The 22,173-nt window shown below is 42.9% G+C and overlaps 1 protein-coding gene across 5 annotated transcripts; it reads left to right on the top strand.

Annotated features, from left to right (window-relative positions):
- Positions 1-494: 494 nt before the first annotated feature.
- Positions 495-19,730, top strand: Sertm1 (serine rich and transmembrane domain containing 1). Of its 5 annotated transcripts, none has more exons than XM_031373846.1 (3): positions 495-688; positions 1,184-1,350; positions 17,261-19,730. In XM_031373846.1, exon 3 carries the CDS (start codon positions 17,261-17,263, stop codon positions 17,582-17,584), a length of 324 nt encoding a protein of 107 aa, XP_031229706.1. In that variant the 5' UTR covers positions 495-688; positions 1,184-1,350; the 3' UTR covers positions 17,585-19,730. The 5 variants fall into 5 exon arrangements, with proteins under 5 accessions (XP_031229706.1, XP_031229702.1, XP_031229703.1 ...); XM_031373842.1 differs by having other exon boundaries at positions 17,051-19,730; XM_031373843.1 differs by having other exon boundaries at positions 495-1,086; positions 17,051-19,730.
- The last annotated feature ends 2,443 nt before the right edge of the window (positions 19,731-22,173 follow it).

Raw genomic sequence — 22,173 nt, 5'->3', positions numbered from 1 at the left:
AAAGCGTCCTAAGAAGGCCAGGCACAGAAGGATCCCATGTGACATTTATCTGTGGAGACTTTTCTGAGTATCTGTGTGACTGGCAGTCATAGAAACCATGGTCCTATTCATTCACTAGATGGTTTCTCAGAAGAGTGAGAGGGCGGGAAGGAGAAAGGCTGAATGGGGGAAGGGAGCTGAGGTGAAATTCGTCCCTTGCAGCTCGCCCCTTTGGAGTGGAGCTGCGCAGAACATTAAGAAGGGAAACTTTGAAAGGAAGGGGATGCTTTCCCCTGCGCCTAGAAAAAAACGGAGGCCCACTACGTATTGCCACAAAAGTTCACCACACCACACCTGCCTTCCCCAGATGGGGCTCCCCGCGCAAACGCCTCCTCATCCTCCAACCAGGGTGTAAGCTCCTCCCTCATCAGAACACGGTGCTGTCCTAGCTCCAGAGCGCCTGGGCTGCCTGGTGGCGGGGAGTGGGCCCAGCTCTCAGCCATTGGTCGCATGGCCCCGGAGGGCGGAGGGACAGCGCAGAGCCCAGTGCGTCCTGCTGGGTGCCCACTCCCATTGCGCTCGCGGCTCTTGCGCTCTGCTCGCGCTCCGCGCCCCCGCGCGGTGCATTCCCTAGGATCGCCGTGGGGCGCACGTCCTCAAGACAGGGCCGCCGCCCCACCCCAGCGCCGGAGTCCAAATCCGCCCATCAGTGAGCACAGGAGTGGGGAACTAAAACAAACCGGTCACAGAGCAATGGCAGTGGGCTGGTCCCCAGAGAGGGCTGCCGGACGCCCCGCCTAGGGCGGCAGTGGGGTTCCTTAGCTGCGGGATGCTTCGTCCTCGACTCTCCTGGGACTACTTGAGATTTGACTCCTTGCTGTGGAACGCCTCCCGAATCTTTTCTTTTCTTAGCTGGACGCATCCTTAAGGTCCCGAAGCAGGCCCCGGCAGCCCAGCTCTCGGGGTCTCAGGGAGACTGGGCCAGCCAGCTACAGCTGGATCCACCAGGGGCCGGACAGGCAATGTCCTTGGCCCTGGGATGACCCGCCTGGTTCCTGAGCTCAGGGAGTCAGGAAAGTCTGCCCTCCAGTCCGCGCTGCTGCAAAGGTTGATTCCTCTGCGGGCAGTTTACACTTTGTAATGCATTTCTGATGCCATTAGTGTGGGCTTTGAGGTGTGTGAGAGAGCTTTTCTTTATTTCTAGGGTCATCTGTTCCTTTCTGGTGAGTCGCCACACGCACATTGACGGCTGGCGTTTCTCTGTCCTGTATTCCCTTGAGTCTTCTCGCGTGGCTGCAAATTTGGATAAGTTCTTTCCGCCGAACTCCTGGGTTCCCCAACGGAGCTTTCTTAGCTTCCTCCCAAAACCGGGTAAGTAACGCATTCTCAACCCTTCGCTTTCCCGGGATGCGAGATGCGAGATGCCAGACTGTCTGCAATCCTGAGCCTCCCAGGCAAGCGGGAGGTGCGCGCACTACGGGAAAATGTTTGAGTTCTCATTAAGACCGAAGAATAAGCAACGCGCCCTCCTCCTGAGAGCAGGGAGCCACATTCATTCGCAGAAACGTCTTGTTGAAGACCAGGTTTGTGGAATGTGCCTGTGCGCCTTCGTGGCCAGGTGTCTGGTCTCGCGGGCTCCCCCGGGGTTTATTGTCAGGGACTCCAGGGACTAGATCTGTATCTTAATATCCTCCGTTGTTTTCTCCGCTGATTTGTTTCCCTGGGGAGAATGTCCTGTTGAAGCACTTCAATTCAATGGGTCTTGTCTCACAGTCCTACGCTTAGAGGAAGGTCAAAGCTGTCCTGTTGGACATGGCTCCCAATGCAGGTATCTAGAGCAGGTACAGGACAGCCTGCTGGCCCTGAACTGAGGTCCGCCCAGAAATCACTCCTAAGGATTTTTGTTCTAAGGTACTTTTCTGTTTCTATTCCTCTGATTCATTGTTCAGACAACAGGAAAGAGGCAAGATGGTTAAGTCTTTTCCTAAAATATTTGCTTTTTGTGCCATCCTTTTGCCCAAAGGCACTGTCCCTAAAACTGCATTAAAATCGTATTTAATTGTCTTAGTTGACCAACTAGATCATAAGATTACTCTGTGATTTAGTCTACAGACGTGACTTATATACTGGTGTGTAACTGAATGTGCTTCATGTTTTGCTGGAGAGGCTTCTTGTCCCAGCTCTGACATGCACACAACATTATCAAGAACAAGTTGAGGTGCTTGTAGGTGAAGTTGCCCGGTGGGATTACAACCTGACTACCTTGAAATGCTGGGCAAAGTGGAGATGGAGGAAGGAGACCAGTCCACTCCATTAATATTCTAGGGCCTCTAAACTCCAGAAAGTGAGTAGAGTATTCCATTTTATGTTTTGAGTTAGAGGGGGTACTTGTTTTTTCACCTTTATTCCCCTGTAGAAAAGCAAAGTTCTTTGAAAGCCAGCTCAGAGTACAACATTCATGGCTGTCTCTGAAGAAGCTTGGTGTAAGGTAAGATGGACTCTGTTCTCCTTTGCCTTGATCAGTTTGGCTTGCCAGATTTGACTCATTGTTTTAATGGTTCACGAGTGGATCTGATGTTAAGACATAGCAACTGTACTGTTGTCCTTGGCACCAAGGATTCATCAGCAAGCTTTCTGAATTCCTCTTCCTGTCTTCCTTTATCTTATTTATCAAGGCAGAAAGAAAGAAGAGGCATTTGGCCACCATGATTAATTGTGTGAGTGAGTCACTTAGTAACCTTGGGGTTATCATTCGTTCTAAGAGTGAAACAGGAACCCATCCCAGGTAAAATCCTCTCATCCATCCTTGGTTTCCAGCAGGTTCAATTTGGATTTCATTTGATGGTAGTTCTAGACTCACTCTTGTCCCTACACTTATATTTTAACATTCCTATTTTATATAGTGATTTTTACATTTAACTTATTATCAGGAAAAAAATGGCAAGAGTAGAGTATGTTGTATTATCACATGCTAAATAAGGCATCATAGGCCAAATTTTGTTCTCTTGTATCATTGTTCATAGTGAAAGAGAAAAGAAAATAGCAAAGCCTTTTGGTAGTTTGAAGCATAGAAAATCCAACGCAGATGCTCAAGCTCTGAATGCGTGAATAAGCAGGACTCCTTTCAGACAATCTGTGCATGCGAAGGACCCAACAGGCTTAGGTGAATGAAGTTCTGGGCAAACACATATGGTTTGTCCTTGATTTAAATTCATGAAATCTATCTGGGCATTCACTGGCCAGTCCAGATGCAAGGTGGCATGACACAGAGCCAAAGTCTGCCGTTCTGAGCTCTGGTTCTGATGTTGGAGATGTGACCACAGGGTGTAGCATTCTGAAGCCAGCTGTCTCCCAATACCAGAATTCCTTCTTCAGGAGTTCCCTAGGGATGTGACCATGCACTTTGTATCCAGTTTACCATTTAAAGAAGTTTGGCATTGAGAAGTGTGTGTGAGAGAGAGAGGCTGATTCCTAGCAGCCAAGAAACCACGTCCACATTCACTGCACCTCTGGCTTGCATCCCAAGGCAGTCTGAGTATGGAAGAGCTCTGAGTTCTTATCAGGAACTGAACATGTCATTAACAGACCCAAGTCCTTAGTTGTTAAATTCCCATCTATTGTCTTGTGTTAAGACAGAAAGTCAGTTCAGTCTAAAGTGTGTATTGCAGGGCTCCTTGTTTGAGACTTATATTACTGTAGATAGTAACGAAAGCCTCTGATAAATATCAGCCTATAATAATTGCTAAAGAGGTCACTCAAGAAGGTAACAGACTAAATTCAACTCCAGATGGAAAACAAAAGGAGATGCGGCTATCATTTTAAATTCAGAAAGACGGGATGGTGCCCACAGCAGAACACTAACTCTGTGACATTTACATTGTGAGATATAAACTTTACAAGCATACCCTCCCATTTCTTCTTAACCATCCTCGATGATTAACCAGATAAAGTCGCAAATTTCTTAGTCACCAATGAGGAGCGGAATTAATTCTAAGGATATATGTAGGGATCTCACTCTGTATCGCAAAACTTAATTTTATTGCTACAAATAAATTCTTTATAAAATAGAGGAAAAGTTCATGCATATTCTGAGTACTTGCCATTCTGAGTAACTGTGATTTTATACAACAGGATCATTCATTTGCTCAGTAAATATTCTTTTGCTTGTAAAAATAGAATATAGGCTGTCTCTCCAGGAAGCTTCAAGGTTTTCTTATTTTATTCTTTCATTCATGCAACTGTCTAGCAAATACTCATCAATTGTGTGCATCTGTGATGGTCTGCAGATAGCAGGGAAGGTGAGCTATTGGTCCTTTGATCCGAGGATTCACAGTCTGTGGAAGCACACGCACATGTATATAGAACTGATGCACTGAAATGTATAAATGGGTATGGAGAGAATAAAGAACATAGTTTGAGAATACAGAGCAGGGAGCCAGAAATTTGCATAGAGGAAGTAGGTGGGAATTATGAGATTAAACATGAGCACTGAAAATTTAACCGGGAAGTTTAGAGCAGTTTGGTATGCCCGGAACATCATTCTTAGATGTAATGGGGGTGGGGGAGGTGTACTGGGTAAGTGACCTATGACTATATAGTAAAGGATATATAATATGGAACAAATCTGTCTTTTAAAATTTTTAGTCAAGATGGTGTATAAAATGTATGCACAAGAAAGCAACCTTTTCCATACACTGCAGGGTAGACACATAGGAACTCACAGATACTGTGGCCGCATGCACAAGACCTGCACAAGCTTAAGCCAGACAAAATGCTAGCACAAAGGTGGGAAATGGGCACAGAGTCCCACCCTAGCTAAAAGTATTTGCAGATGATAGCCATTGCGAGAGGAAAACTCAGAGTTCTTCAACGGAGTGACACTGGTTATATCAGCCACGCTCCAGGCCAGGCCTCATGGCTGGGAGCCAACACAAAACAAACTCTATGGTTTTTTTATTTCGTTTTCTAAAGAGATTGAATATGATGTTAGGTGAACTGTGGGGGAAGATCTGCGAGATGGGAAGGAATATAATAAAAATATACTGTATGAGATTCCCAAAGAGTAATTAAGATAGGAAAATAAATGCTTATGATTGTATGTACATATTGATAATATTTTATCTTTTCCTGTTTGTAGTACATAATTAGTGACTGTTTATTGAATGAATATAGAAAAGAATTGCTTTTCTGTACCAAAAAATAGCCTTAACCCTAATTTGTATGATGGGCCGTTTTTTTTTAACTTTAATCTACTTTTAATATTATTATTGCCTCTTCCCCCCAAAACCATTTGTCCCTATTAAAGATTTTTCTTGTACTCTAGCAGTTCATCACATGATGGATTATATTTTTGGCTCTATTTACTGGTAGATCATTATACTAATTATTAATGTACAAATCCTTAGTGAACATATTACACATACAATATATGTAACTTTTCTCCAGAATTAGGTTTGTTAGTAGTCATGTTCTTGGAGACCCATCAGAAAATCTGATGTCACAGTAGAGTGCAATGTTGTATTAGTCATCAAAAATGGATTATGTGGTAATAGCAAAGCTCACAATGAGTGTTTATCCACTGTTAGTGCTAAATGCCAATGACACCAGCAAGGGTAAAGGCAGTCACTGTGGTTATTCAGGAACTCTTATACAGTCACGAGCACAGAGAAAAGGGGTGTGGCAGATCTTACTCTGCTCACATGTTTCCTGTTATGACAGGTGTCACAGTTTCTACATTTCTTCAGCCCCAAACAAGTGATATAGTGGTCACTGTAAGTTCAGACAAGGTGGGAACACTACAATGGGCACAGAAGTGGGGTGACTGGAGCCTTTTCTCACCGGTGATTCAAGGTCTCCAAGGATCTCTCTCCCATTCTTAGCCCCCTGAAAAAAAGAAATATGATGAACATAGGATTTGAACACATAGGGATGTAGACACTGATTCCAACCCTGCCTCTACATTCGTGGGTAACTTGTAATAGCTGTTTATAAAGGAAAGGGTTAATAATAACTACCTTTAAGAGTCATAAAGACAAAGAGACACAGTCTCCCTGTACTCTCTCTCTCTCTCTCTCTCTCTCTCTCTCTCTCTCTCTCTCTCTCTCTCTCTGTCTCTCTGTGTCTGTCTCTCTCTCCCTCTCTCTCTGTCTCTTTCTGTCTCTTTCTCTTTCTGTCTCTCTCTGTCTCTGTCTCTCTGAGTCTGTCTGTCTGTCTGTCTCTGTCTCTTTCTGTCTGTCTCTGTCTCTGTCTCTGTCTCTGTCTCTGTCTCTCTCTCTCTCTCTCTCTCTCTCTCTCTCTCTCTCTCTCTCTCTTTCTCTCTATCTATCTCCAGAACTAGTACCTCTTGCTCCGCAGCAACTTCTTCCAGCTAGTACCCAGGTGGTACTGCTGTCTTTCCCACTGCTTCGTCTAGCTCCCCTTTCTCCTAGAGACACCCAGGGTTTCCCTCCCTTTCCCCATCATGCTCTGGAGTGTGCCCTTCTATACATCCCTTGTCTCTTTCCTCTACTTCACAGCATTCTTCTGTATGTTGTATCCCTGCAGGTCAGCCCACAGCACTGAAATAAGAAAGAACAAAGAACAGGTAATTATGGCTAAATGTGTCTCTGGTCGAGACCTGTACTTTCTGTGAGCCTGCAGAAAAGATTACTCTTTATTTCCTCTCTCAAGCCATATTTGTTTATATTTTAGAAGAATATATAACTATTTTGCATAGGTCACCTATACAGCAGTCTGTTTTCTACAAATAATTTTTGGTTATTTTTCAATTTTGCCTTTTTAGATGTCAAAGTTGAAGTATGTTCTAGGGGAACTGAGCCAACACTTGCTTTTTTACTTCCATATGGGATTTGGCAGAGTTTGGTCTTGGGTTATTATCTAAAATGACAACAAGCTGCTGAGGGCTTGATTTCCTCCCACACTCTATAGATAGCCTGATGTATCATTTTGTTCAGGATTACAAGGGATATGTTGATAGTTTCTTTGTAAGCGAGACTTCTGAGCTCAAGAGATAAAGAGAAAGAGAGAGACAGACAGAGAGAGGCAGAGACAGAGAGATGGAGAGATAGAGGGAGACAGAGAGATGGAGAGATAGAGGGAGACAGAGAGGATACAGTCAAGTTCTACTACTCTGTGCTCACACAAAGGATGAGCAGGACCTCAGAAGTTTGTTGTGAAAACACACTTCCCTAGTGAAGAAGTAGCATCCTCTATTCTGCTCTAGGCAGAGATCCAGGCAAAAGAATATCCATTTCATTGTAGGGATGATGACATTTGCCATTTACATCTCAAATCCAGCTTGTCTAGTCTGCATCATTTCAGAGCTCCTTTCTGCAACTCTGTATAATCAGTGGTGACTAGAAAGCACACTTCTCAAATCAATACTCCCAAGTATCTAATTTACAGCTATATAGAGAGTTGACTAGATTCAGTTTGTTAATTATTTACTAGCCCCTGATTTCAAAGAATTCTGACCCTGGACCACAGAAGACATTGTAGGATGGTGTTGGTCCTCCTACCACACTGAAGAACTCGCCCAAACCTGGATGATCCAGGAGATGGATTTGTAACCTTGTTAGGGTTTGTGAGAAGCCTGAGTGCTTTGATTTGTAAAACTTGCTGTTTGCAGACTGCGCGTTTTCTTTCGCTGCCTAGGTAACAGCTCTATTTCTGTCTAGTTTATCTACTACTGTTATTTTCCAGGTCTTTGAACCTGGACGTTAGTAGCTATTGTGGCTTTTCTACATAGTCCCACTCTGTGGGACTATGATGTTTTCACAGTGCTGCCTTTGCCTGGGTGTTTAAGCTATAGGACCTTAAATACTGTAGCTGCCCCTGAAGACAACATGATAGCAGGGACATACCTGGATTCTCTGATCCCAAGGGCCCATGGGACATTCAGTTCGGTGGATGGTGATGGCAGTACTCATGAATAAGGCTAACTGGTTCCCAGACAAGATTCTCTTTACCGAGGGCCATCCTGCAATTGCTCGCTGCAGGCACCTGTGCTGTAGGGACATTGTGAGCTAATGGTAGCAGCAGAGAACTGAGCTTTTGAGCTTTGTATCTCTTTTGAAGCTTCTCACTTTGGGGCTGAATTTCAGCTTATTTTTCCAAGCATTTTTTTCTTGAAATCTTTGAAAAAAAATCATGAAAACTTACAAGAGTCCTGACAGTGACAGTGGACACCTGTACATCAGATTAGAGAAGCTAATTTTTTTAAGGCACTGACACATTTGATCTATTATATTTCTGTGCATGAGAACATGCATTCACTCTTATGTTACTTGAAGATCACCTGATAGTATGGCTAGCTATTTCAACATAATAGTTCCTAAGAATAATTTCTCATATTGCATTTGGAAATTTACTACTGGTATAATCTAACATGCAGTCTTTATTCGAATTCCTCAGCTTGGGCCATCTTATATGTTTAGTTCAGGCTGGTCTTGAACCTATAATCCTTCTGCCCAACTCTACATAGTGTGAGGATTATAGATATCTTCCACCATCTTGGATCTTTAATGTCCTTTATAGTAACACTTTTTAAAAATTTTAATTTATCTAAAATCCATTAAGAATTCTGCATTACATTAAAGGTAATAAATGTTGAGATCTAGGTCTTTCTTTTTGCTCAGTATTCAGATGGAATAAACCATGTCATATGACTAAAACTGAATGCTTCCAAGAACTTAGCTGGTGCAAGCTGGCAATTACTAAGCATTATTCTTCTTAAATGCCCATTTTTCCCACAAAAAGCTTCATCACACTTTGAGTGTCAGCCATAGAGGACTAGAAGAATGAGGGAATTCATTTGGCAAAAATGTATCTGTATGTGTTACACTAAATACTTGGCTGATATCCAGATGACATGTGCAATTTATATAATACATAATCAGCTAGGTTCTCCTTGGAGCTGCATTGCAAGAGATGATGGTTCATTAATCCAAGTAAATGTTAGGTCTAAGCTTTAAGTACATTAAGTCAAAGACTCTGTGAGCTTGGGTCCCCATTGAGAAGTGCGAGACACACAACATTTGTACACCCTTGTGGTGCTTTAATACTTGTCTGAGGCTTCACTTTAAACAAATGCAGAAGTGTATTTGTAAAGATACGAAAATGAGCAGTGGCTCGGTGAACTATTTAGTTAATGCTAAAGCTCTCTGGAGACAAGCTGTATTATCACCTGTCTTTCAGTCTGTGCTTATGCATGTAATTTGATGGGTCAGTTATGGCTTTTAGTTTGTAAGGGTATTGTTCTAAGCAAAGTTGGAGAACTAAATATATTTGATAATTTGCATCCCTTCTCTGTGCCTCAATTATTAAGGTATTTTAAATTTGGAGTCTTGGTTAGAATAAATGAACTGTTCAGTAGCCATACATTCTGGATACTGGAAATACATGCATACATATTCAAATAACAACACACATTTAAAGGACCACACACAAACAGAAATGTATCATTAAATATCTTACCTGAGATGTACATGAGAAATACAGGGAAATGGGGTGCAAGGGGATCAAGATCACAATAAGCTATAGACTAAAGAGTGTATGCATGTGTGTGTGTGTGTGTGTGTGTGTGTGTGTGTGTAGAGTGTGCCTTATGTGTGAAGAGTGTGCCTCTGTGTGTGTGAAGAGTGTGCCTGTGTGTGTAGGAAGAGCATGCCTGTGTGTGTGCATGTCTGTGTGAAGAGCATGCCTCTGTGTGTGTGTGTGAGCATGAAGAGCATGCCTCTGTCTGTGTGTGTGTGTGTGTATGAAGAGCATGCCTCTGTGTGTGTGAGTGTGTGTATGAAAAGCATGCTTCTGTGTGTGTGTGTGTGTGTATGAAGAGCATGCCTCTGTGTGTGTGTGTGTGTGTGTGTGTGTGTGTATGTGTGTATGAAGAGTATGCCTCTCTGTGTGTGTGTGAGTGAGAGTGTGTGTGAAGAATGTGCGCCATGTGTTAGGAGAGAGCTAATGACAGACACTAGGAAGGATGGTGGCAGGGCAGGGAATGAGCTATGACAATCCCATGCTCTCATTCTCAGCATCTTGCAGCTGCCCCCTTCTAAGGACTCTGCATAGATTTAGGGTGGGTCCCATCAACGACTGTAGAATTAATTCTCCAAGCTCTTCCCTGTTCCCCTAGAGCAGTCTAGGCTCTGAAGTTGAAGGATATCTACCATTGATGTATAAAGAATTTAAAAAGTATTCCAATCTCAGAGATTTATGACAACTACAAACTTTTTTTCTAGATATAACACTGGGTAAGGAAATGTTCAAAGCATACCTTCAAAGGAAAAACACAAGTTGAGTAGAAATCATCTTACAGTTGTGGTGACCTGCACAAGAATCACCCAGGTGGGGGAGGTGATGTCTGGGCCTGAGCGCTTGCTGAGGAGCTATTGGCAGCCAAGAGCAGCCGAGAGAGGAACAATCCTTCTTTTTGGAGGATGTGGCCACTGGTAGGTTTCCCATCATGCAGTGAGTGGCCTCACACTCACATGCTAATTAGTTGGACTTAGTGGGTTATCAAAAGACAAAAAAGAAGCTATGAAATTGAGAAGGAACATGTTGATAGAGATATGGGGGGTGGAGGGAGGCAGAGGCAAGGATGATAATATTTTATTGCATACATACATGAAATTCTCAAAGAATTAAAAATTACTATAAAATTATCTTAAATGAGAAAGGACAGAACTTCATTCCACTCCTACCACAGCACGGCTTAATGTGAATTCTTAAGAACACATTCAGACTTTATAAAGGTACACAAGACTTTTTTGTATACTAATCCTATGGTTTAAATAATTGTAGCAACTTCGAGAATATTTTTTTTTCTGAACACACCTCTAAAACCTGAAAATGCTCAGAGGTGGGTGTGAGGAGAAAACAGAAGAGAAACGCCTCATTAAAATGGTGGTAGCATCGTGAAAGGCGATCTTGGCTTCCACAGTCCTTCTCCCCCAGGTTTGTCTCAGCTTTGCCTGTGACCGAGTCATTACCTCCCCTTTAGCTTTTTCTGCAAATGCTCCCTTTAGCTGTGACCTTTCTTCCCACTCCCTGAAGCGACTTCCATCACTCTGCTGCTTCCTGACTAGCCCATGTTCCCTTTGACCTTGAAGAGGATGCTTTTTGCATTTGATGTGGTCCAGGCACTGCATGCGAGGTGGGCCCACTTACAAGTGTGGGGATTTATCTTCTTGATCTTTTCCCAAACACATGAAAGAATCATAAAAATGCTATGCCTGAGATAACCTTGGGGTGGGGGTGGGGGTGCTTATTTTTTAATCTAAGCAGTTGCCTATTTAAATCGCCCATCTGTCTTATTGCAAAATTCTAGTATTTGGAAATAATTATTCTTGCCAAGGCAGTGATTTAGATATAAAATCTTTTCATGGAGCATAAATACACTAAAAATTTATTAAGAGTAATAGTTTCATCTTCTCCCCTAAAATATTGTCATATAAATGCAGAGGACTACCAGGCAGTGGTGGCAAATGCCTTTAATCCCAGCACTTTGGAGGCAGAGGCAGGTAGATTTCTGAGTTTGAGGCCAGCCTGGTCTACAGGGTAAGTTCCAGGACAGCCAGGGCTATACAGAGAAACCCTGTCTCAAAAAACAAAAATAAATAAATAAATAAGTAAATAAATAAATGCAGAGGACTTATACCCAAATAGTTTTTGAGAATGTATAAGATAGAAATTAAACAATACTCCCTTTGTAATGCTTTCATGGTTTTATAACATCTCTGATTCCATTCTGTTTGCATATCAAAAAGTATATTTTTGATATTATATCTTAAATGAATAATTAAGTTTCTAAAGTATTTAGGATAAAAATCCATTGTCTAACAAAGCATAATTGATCTTATTATTAGCTTTTAATAGTATTTTTATTCTTTTAAAGTGTGCATGTATGTATGTGTCTTTGTGAGTATCTGCACATGAGTACAGCCTGAGGAGGCCAGAAATGTCAGATCCCCTGGAAATGGAGTTACAGACAGTTGTGAGTTACATGACATGGGTGCCGGGAAGCAAAAGTTGCCCTAGAACTAATTTGAAAAATAAATCACTGACCCAAAGCTTTCCCATTGATATTGCAAAAGTACAATGGGAAGTTTTCTGATAACTCATTTGACGTGAGAAAGCAGAGGACTGTGTATTTTAACTTTCCATTACACCCTATCCAGTAGGAACCCATGAATTCAAGTGCACTGTGCAGAATTCCCAATCTCTTCCTATAGGGCGTCTCTCTAGGTCACTGATTCCCAACCTTCCTATGCTGCAACCCTTTAATACACTTTCTCATGCTGTGGTGACCCCCAACCATATATTTTTGTTGCTATTTCATAACTGTAATTTTGCTACTATTATGAATATATTGTAATGTAAATATTTTTGGAGACAGAGGTTTGCCAAAGAGGTTCCGACCTATAGGTTGAGAGCCATTGATATAGCTCAATGGCTGATAGTCCCTAGATGCAGTCTATTTTAGGGATGATAGTCCCTACATGCAGCTGTGTTTTAATTTTTATAGGACAGATACAATGAATCAGGATGAAGGTTCATGCAGAATTTTACACACATACTGTTCTGATAAGTAAGAACACTTCTCAAATGGGAAAACATGTGGATCGCTGAATCAGCTTTGAGTAAGCATAGCTCATTACATCAAAGTAAACTTTACTTTGATGACTGCAAGCCTAGGTCTGTGTTTGCCACTGAATGCAAATAAGGATTTTCATTTAGAGAGGGTTGTGGGGAGAATGATGGTCAGCACCCACTCCTCCCCCAATCTTATAGGACCTGAAGGCCAAGGGCAAGAGAAAGCATTCAGGAGATGGTAATTACAAAGGGATGAAGGAATGGCTGGAAGCCATGGTCTTATGTAACACACCCCCTTTTTTTCCTAATAAGCTGAAGACAGCTTTATTCAGATAGAGTAAAATCTCTTCTAGATTCTGGTTGTTCCTAATGTCCTGCAGAGAAGGATAACTGATATATCACCTGAAACCATCAACTCTGTTATAGTATCAAATTTTACATCCCTGTGTGTGGGACCCATGAGATACCTTATCACACAGCTCTAAACTGCTCATGCCCTGGGAGGATCACCTTTTGGGATGGTACAGCAGGACTCAGTACTGATAAAATGTTGACATAACTTTGTTGGCCATAATAGCTAAGTCACTAAGGAATGAGTGCAAGGATACAAAGTAGCTTGTCCCTGTTTTCCACAACAAAACTTTAAATACCTTTTATCCACATAGAAATTTGAGTGGCAACCTCAGAGCCCACCATTCCTGTACCACACTGGAAGCTGACCTGCAGGCAGAATTTAATAAATCCTTGTGTTAGAATTCAGGTCACATCAAGTCTCAGCTCACATACCACCTTTCCTCCAGAGAGCTCCCGATGTGTGGTGTGAGAGAACTCTTGAGATGAGTGAGGGCTGGCCAATGCTTCTTTTCAGAAGGGATGTAGGGATGAAGGTGCACACTGAAGTTCACTTCTTCCAGATCATCTCATTCCCACAGGCATGGAGGTGTATGCCAGCTCTCGGGAGCTAAGACAGGAAAATTGTGCATTCAAAGACAACCCAGGCAGTACAGTGAGATTCTATCTCAAATGATAAAGGAAAATGTGAGTTTACAACCTTTATAATCACCTCATGGGAATAGAAAGTATCCACTGTCTAAGAGGCTGGGCGTGGTGCCAAGTGAGTAAGCCAATCTTATCTTGTATGTGTTGTCCTGCCTCCCCCACCCCATACCACTGGGCTCATGGAGAGAGATAGAATGCTCCAACTTGCTCACTTTAGTAGCCTTTGGTACATTTCTTTGCAGGACAATGTTTTTTATTCCAAGAAACAAAGAATTGGTTGACCATGAACCATCTTATTTTTCCCTCTTTTTGTATCTTTCTTTTTAAAAAAAAAAAAAAAGTCTGTTGTCTGAGAATGACTTTGAAAAAAAAACAACATCTGCATGAATCTAAGTACAACCTAAGTATGACTTGAGGTGAGAGGCTGCTGTTGCTGCCCCAAGACAGGTCAAGGCTATGCATTTAGGATTAGGTCACTTTCTTCTTTGCCTTAGCCTCATCACTGAGAAAGAGCCGGGAAGTGCCCTCCTGAAACCCTCTCCTGGGATTCGGGATTCCTTTTCCACCAGCTTTATACACTCACCATTGGATAAAGCGTTTGCCAGAGAGAAAGAGGATGCTGCAGTCTTTTAAAACTTCAGTAGGGAAAATGAGAACTGATGTAACCAAATTAAAAGCATCTCTGACGGTGCACGTACTCAGTTGTGTCAGGGTAGAACAATGGATCAAATTTGAGATGCTGTCATTTTACATTAAGAAGCAATCTGGAAATGGTACTCAATTTGTAATATTAGGAAGACAGCTTTCAAAGCAGAAGACGTTTCACTGTAAAGCTGAAGAGAGACACAGATTTTTCTGCTTTATTTTCCACCACTATCCAAAGGCCACATGGGAGGCCGGGTGTTTTACCCACAGCGTCTTGGGGTTTTGTCTAAGCTGTTCTTTAGACAACTGTAGCTTCCCGGGAAGAAGGTGACCTTCAGGACAGTCACCCTGAAAGGAGAGGCCTGTGTTGGAACAGCATCTCTAGACAATTACCTGCCTTGCCTGTACTGGCATCCTGGTACAGCAGTAATGTTGCCTGTGCTTCCAGCCACTGCATTAGAAAATTATACTAATTTCAGCGACAGAAAAAGGCAGCTTGAGGAAAACCAGCCAATTCTGGCTAAGCCAGTGACCTTATCTCAGACCTGTGAGCTTGTCAGAGACCACAAAGCACCAAGGTCTTTCTAGGCCTGTGAAAGGAACTTCCCACCTACTAGTATTTTACCTAGGAAGATCTCTCTCTCTCTCTCCTTCCTTCCTTCTTCCCTTCTTTTCTCTCCTCCCTCCCTCCCTCTCTCCCTCCCTCCCTCCCTCCCTCTCTCTCTCTCTCTCTCCTTCTCTGGGTACTTCTCTCTCACCGTGTAGCTACACACCCTGAGTAAACTTCAGTGTCTTTGCAGCCCAGTTTTGCATCTGTAAAGTGGGTCATCCCTACCCTACCTGCCCTGGAAAGTGTTTTGAGGCATAGAGGGTGCCCAGTCACTACCTTCTTTGCTCATTCCAGAAAAGGAATGCAGTCCAAGCTTTCCTACCAGGCCAGGACAACAGAAGAATGAAGAGCAGAAGCTAAGAAGTGGAGCTTCACAGAAACCTGAAGCTAGGACTTACCTTCTATCTATAGCTCTTGCCCTTATCAAATCTGCTGGCATCTACGCATGTCCTGTTTTCTCAGCTACACTTTGGTTGCACCAGGACATCTAATACTTTTCTGGTGTAGTCTATTGGGCATCTATCCTAATCTTCTATTCTTGTATCATGCTGTCTCCGAGACCCCTTCCTGTATTCCCCAGAAATGAATGGCTGGATTGTGTGAGAGCTGTGAAAAGGCAGGGGTTTCCAACATCAACGTGATCGGCACCTCCTCTGCAGTTCCTTTTACCATTTTATTTTGTAAAGATGATTAGGAGCCTGGAAAAGCCTAATAGAGTTAAAAATCACCAGGCAAAGCAGAGTGAGAGGTGGACATCTATTTATTTTCAGAACCAGTAAAACAGTTCCTAGCACACTGTGAGGCGCTCACCAAGACTCACTGCTCTGTGTAAAACCTGACGGGGACCTCCAGGAGGTGTCTCCCTCTCAGTGACCACCAGTTCTGGACCTCCATGAGGTGTCTCTGTTCCAGCGATCACCAGTTCTGGCCACAGAAGCAAGCGTGGCCATTGAGTGTTTCTCTTATGTACATATGTTTAGGGTTGAATGTTTGGAATTGGATTGATCATGGTGCTCAGCCATGGATAAGACTCGTTTTTCTCTCTTAGCAGCCATGGGTCTCCTGTATCCCTTCATCCTGGGTTGTGGCCTTAGGAGGTTTCCCCACCTACGTTAGCGAGTCAGTTGGTGTTGTCATCTTGTAACTTTACTGTTTGTTGAACTTTCCTGCGTGCAGTTTCCCTGTCGTATCCAGAAGACAGCCCCTCAGCAGATGCCCTTGTCTTCTTCTGCCTCTCTCTCACAATCTTTCTGCTCTACTCAGCTTCTGCGATGTTCCTGGGCCTTGGGTTCAGGAGTTTCACTGTAGAAGTGGCCACCCTGGCTATGCACCCATGGCTGCTTATTCTCTGAATTTAGAGCATTTTGTATGTCTCTGTGGTATTGTATTCTCTGCCTCCCACAGAAATATTCTTAAGGAAGTGCTATGCCTGTTTGTTTACACGCTAACGAAGCTAGCATGCTCTTTAGCTACCTTATGCATTAATTCACTTTAGGGATTCCATCCCTCTTCAGACTTTCAGTCAACTGCTAGGAATGTAACCACCATGATACTGAAAATTCCTTTTTTTTTTTTTCTGAAAGTTAGGATTTGAGTGGCTATGTAAGGGATGATGAGTAATTTGAGTCTCAGACTGGACTCTTGTCAGCAAACCCTGTACCTTCTCCATCATTTGGAGGGAAGCCAACTCCTTCTAAGCTACATATATATATAAAATACTCAATATAAAAAGTATTATGAATTGCCATTAGAGAAGAAACACCTAAGAATGATGTCTGATTGCATGCCAATGAAATTTTATCAATAAATTAAAACATTAGACAAAAGGCACACACTAGGTCCTGTGTTGGTTAGGTGTGGGGTTGATTTTTGTGGAGGAGGTTGCTTCTAGTTCTGAACTCTGGGTTCCCACCTCAGAGCATCCACTTGGAGTATCCACTAGAATCACAATGAGGCACAGCAGATGTATATTTTTCTTTTTATTTTCTCTTTAGTTCCTTGGAGAAACCTGACACCTACAATTCTGGGAAGGGAAAAATGGAAGCTCGTTTTCATATCTCATTTATAATGAAAGGACATAAATATTGTTTGTTTCTTGGGGAATTGTTTCATTCTTTTCCTTCCCTCATGGATTTCATAATTAAACCTCCCTGAAAGAAAAAACTAAAACTGAGATTACAGATGTGTTATTTCCTGGTTAGTGATGTGCATGTGTTGTTTCTGCAGTCTCCGTGGACAAGTGATCCCTGCTGTTGCTGCCTTTGTTTAAAAACCAAGACGGTCTGTTGTGCTGACATCCTAGCCTGCGATTTCTGCTGCTGCTGTCATGAAAGAGCAATACCAGTTTCGCCACTCTTAAGCCCTGTGTGAAACGCAGACGTGGATGACCGTTTGAGAGCGTCTACTCACGCACTCACGCCTTCCCTCTTCGTAGAGATGTCGGAGGCTGACCCATCATCTGGATTTGCGGGAAGTGTGGAGAATGGAACTTTCCTGGAGCTGTTTCCCACATCGCTATCCACGTCGGTGGACTCGTCCTCGGGCCACCTGTCCAATGTCTACATCTATGTCTCCATATTCCTCAGCCTCCTGGCTTTCCTGCTTCTGCTGCTGATCATCGCTCTCCAGAGGCTGAAAAACATCATCTCCTCCAGCTCCTCCTACCCAGAGTATCCTAGTGACGCTGGGAGTTCTTTCACCAACCTAGAAGTGTGTAGTATTTCCTCTCAGAGGTCAACGTTTTCAAATCTCTCATCCTGAAGGAAATATTCCACATGAGAATGGCTTTGGTTTCTCCATACTGAAGGTACGCTTCATGAAAGAAGTGACCATCGGGGCAGACCTGTTTTCCTCCTTCATTTTTAAATTTCTTTTCTGCCGAGTAGGTGCTTCATTTGTGAAAGGAGGAGCCCATGATGGTGAAAATGAAGGAAAACGTTGAGGCATGGGCTTCCACGCAAAGTTCTTGGGCCACCTGGAGCCTGCTCAGCACTGTGTTAGACACCGTGGACTCAGACCGCAGGGGATGCTGGGAAGGGACACTTCCACTCTGACTCTCTTACAAAAGATCTGGAACTAACTGAGCAAGCAAAAACTGGAAAGCCAAATAGAGACTATTTAGAAGATATTTTCTGTATTTAAAAGGTAAAGCAGAAACAGGAGAGAGAGGGGTAGGGAGAGATCTTGTATTTAACATATAACATTTCCAAAAGGATGTTAAAATAGGCTAAATTTTTTATTTAATTTCACCTTAGCCAGTGTCACACACGATGAGCAGAAGTCACTTGGGAGTATTCTGGGGTTATGGAAAGCGTCGGTGGCACAAGGAAAGTGTATCGTGAGACAGTTTACACTGCTTTCTGTTCCTGGATTTCCTCCTGGCTTGTGTTGCCGTCAGAATGCTCTCTGGCTATGGGATCCTTTGTGAAGGTCCCTGTTGCTATGACTAAGTGAAGCCCAATTCATTTTAATTTCCTTGCTGTTGTTCCCATCCAGTAGGAATTAAATATAAAGAAATATTTGTTCAGTTGTGTCTTATACAGTAATACTCTTAGCATTTGTGCTCCTTCACTGAGTTTGTCTTTAAAGCTTTAGTGCACAATAACATGGGCTCTAAGGTGTCACAGTCTGTTCATGTGACTTCACAAGCCTTAGGGACTGTGTCACTAATAGTCATGTCATACTCCACGAACTCGGTCTGTCTCTGATGACTTGTTCACGTTGGCATAATACTCTGGGTTTCTAAGCTATGAGTTTATGCTAAAAGCTGCTGACATTGCAGTTAGGTAGCCGCAGATACTTCAATGCTGCTGGGCACTGCTATCCTGAGGCCACCCATGGGTGTCCGTGACATGAGGCACAGCTGTGCAGGAGTTGATCAGAGCCGATGACAGCTTGTATGGATAAAAATGTAAAATCAATTTGTAAAATAAGTAGTCCACAGACTGAACTCTGAGCTGAGTAGCCTGACTGCTATTATGCCAACATAAAAATTATGCCAACATGAAAGTCTTTCTTAAGTAAAGTAGTTATTCCCGGCTCACAAAATTTGATAATCTCAAACACTGTAGCTCCCACACACACCCAGTGGATGGGTTGTGCGATCAGGACTCCCTGGGGACTGGAATGGGAGAAAGAGTTAAACATTTTCCAGACCCTGCCTGACATCCTAGACATGCTGAGGGCTGAAACTGGTAAAGGAGACCAAAAGCTGCTTCCAATCAGGACATACTTAGCTACTTACGTTTCAAAAGTATCTACAGACACCATCAGACAAGTACAGATGCCGCCCTACAATGTGTAGTGAAAATCTTGTGTCAGCTGTCATGGAAAGTGTCACTTAATACACACTAAAATCTTGGACTAGAGAAGTTCTGCAGTTTGGGTGGTTATTGCCATTCTCTGAGTATCTGTGGGCACATGTATTCATGTAAATATGTCCACGCTCTGTGCGCACAGAACACGGACGCATGCACATGTTATCGGGAATTCAGAAGCACCTGCAATGTCACTTCTGCTCTTCTGATTATTTTGGTTCTGAGATTAGTTGGGTAAAGAGATTGTAACAAATAAAAGAACAAACATCCGGAATGACAGATCAACCTGATCAGGTCCTGTCCTGCAGAAGTAACTTCATATTCTTTTCTCCTGGCATAGACTCAAAGACTTTAGACAGCAAAATGACTGAAGTCAAACTCACTTGCCTCTCTGCAGGAGTGCTACCCAGCTAGCCACATGATTCTTACGCCTCAAGATAAACAGAGTAATTAGTAGCAGAACTCAAAGATGGAAAACAGGCATCACCACTAAGCACTGTACAAGTTGGGAGGAATCTGTCTTATGAAAAATGTTCAGAGAGACTGGAATACAGGTATACAAATAAAGAAGTGGAGTCTGTTGAAAGCCTGGCTTCTTGTTTTGTTCAGCAATTTATTCTCCTAGAGAGACACTTTGCCTAAGAGTTCTAAGCATATCTATAGAATCTATAGCTGCATAATATCCATATACTAAATGCCTATGGGGATTGGAGAAATGGCTCAGTGGATAAGAGATTTTTCTAGGCAACCAAAATTCAAGTCCCAGCACCAATGTTGGATGGATCACAACCCAGCTCCAGGAGATTTAATGCTATCTTCTGGCTCCCTCGGGCACTCAACATGCACAGGGCAAACACATGCATACACATGTACATTCTATACAGTGTATCTGTGGAATGTGTGAGCATGCTTGTATGCATACCACCACTAACATAAAGAAAGATCAACAATGTGTAACCAGATGACATCCTCTCTTCATGACTGCTGGGGCCACTCCCCATTAGAAGTGATTGATTCTCAGACTGGCCTGATGAGAAGAACTACATCACAAGGGAGCTTAGAAATTTCACAAGTTCCTACCAAATCTAAAACTCACAGGGGGCTCCAGGTGCTAAGGAGGAGAAGGGAGAGAATGAGGGACTACAGCATCTCCAGTCTGAGCATTGGTCCACCTGCCACTCACTCACAGACCCACAGCAACCCCCTCTCAGCTGGAGTATAGACTCCAGGTCACCTTCTAAACACGGGGAAATGCTGCTATTGGGATGGTTTGGAGGAGAAGACAGGTGAGCAAGGTCTTTCTCTCTCACTGTGTCCCTTTGCCCTACAACTCTGCTTTCACCAGGCAAAGCTTGTGTAGCAGACTAGAGGACTGAAGGGGGAAAAATGTATATAGTCTCCTAAGATACCCACAGACCAGACAGTCAAACCCTCAAAGTCAAAGACAAGCACCAGTTTCTGTTGATGCCCTTGCCTTGACATCAGCCTCCCATCTGTCACCAATGCCAGGGCTCACCTTCCTAGTCTCCATTACAAGGTCCCCTGGGGTCCATCTCCATCAGCCTTTAGACAGCCTGAGTATCCAAGGGAGATTAAGACACCAACTCTATTCTTCTTAAGGTCCTTTTGCCTCAATTTAACTGAGCTTTCAATGGCAAATGGAATATGCTATTTTCCCTCCATGGATATCCCTCCATTTCAGAGCTATGCCCAAGCCACTAACACTTTATGAAACACTTCCTGCTAATACAGCTTTTTATTCTGAGTCAGACCATTCTTCTGACTGCAGAGACCTCATCAAACCAGCCCAAATGGGGCTTTTCTTTTTTCTTAGCTGAAGTCCACACTGTGTAGGCAGTCTACCATCCTGAACAATATAAGAGACAGTTAGCAAGCATTTATCAAATACGTAAGTACATCCCTTAGTGCTGGATAAAGCAAACATATAGTTCCTGCACTTCCGAGACTCAAAAGCAAGTGATGGAGGTACTCAGAGAAAGATAAAACAAACAAACAACAACAAAAAACCCACTATATACAATTGAAGCATTGGTGAGTGCAATTGAGGAGCACAGTCGTGACAGGGCAGACCCCAAACGAAATGTACTTGGGAAAATAGTTGAATGGCTTCTAAAAGCATATTCTCTGAAAAGAGAAGAGAATACACAAAGTCCCTGAAGTAGGGAGAGCCTTGGCTCTTGTAAGCAGAATACTTAGTGCTGGGGTCTGAGATGTGGTATTGGGAGGTGGGCAAGACAGGCCAAGCGGGGCTTATGAGATACATAATGGAATTTATGTTTAAGAAAGATTACTCCAATTTCTTCTGGAAAAGAGACCAAAGACGGGCAAAAAGTCCTATTCAGATGCATTCTGGGTGGGATACAGGAGTGGGTGGAGAGTTGTTCTGCCTGCTACAAATATCTGTTCATCTTCTAGCCATGGAGACAGACTAAGACTGAGTTTATCACACAACCCACCCCTCCTCCACCACTTGTTTCCAATTCTCTCTCTCTCTCTCTCTCTCTCTCTCTCTCTCTCTCTCTCTCTCTCTCTCTCTCTCCTTTGCACTCCCCCCTCCTAACTTGTCCCCATTTGGCCCTTATTTAAAGTCTTTCAATCATTTTCAGGCCACACTGTGACTCTTACTCCAGTATTTTTAACATGTTGTATGACTAATGCTCCAACAAAACTCTAATGCCACAGTAAAGTTGCAGCATTTAAAAATCTTGCTCCTTTCAAAATCTCATTTCCGAACAAGCTATTGTTCTTTGTACCCCAGGAAGAGGGTACAGCTTCCTGTAGCTAGGTAATATTTTGAGATGCTTTCTCCTTGGTTATCTGCCTGCCCTATGGATTTATGCTAACCTCCTTACAACATGGGCTCAATCTGGACATGCATTTATTTAAATACCTCCAGGTATTTCTTCTTTGGCCTCAGATAACATGTCCTGAGGTCCCAGGTCTTGACATAATAAAGAAGTAATCATGTCTTTAAATGCTTGCAGATTCAGTGACAGCCATATGTGAACTAAC

Source organism: Mastomys coucha, unplaced genomic scaffold (assembly GCF_008632895.1).
Source record: "Mastomys coucha isolate ucsf_1 unplaced genomic scaffold, UCSF_Mcou_1 pScaffold16, whole genome shotgun sequence".
Classification (NCBI taxonomy): Eukaryota; Metazoa; Chordata; class Mammalia; order Rodentia; family Muridae; genus Mastomys; species Mastomys coucha.
This window is presented reverse-complemented; position numbering and strand designations above follow the sequence as displayed.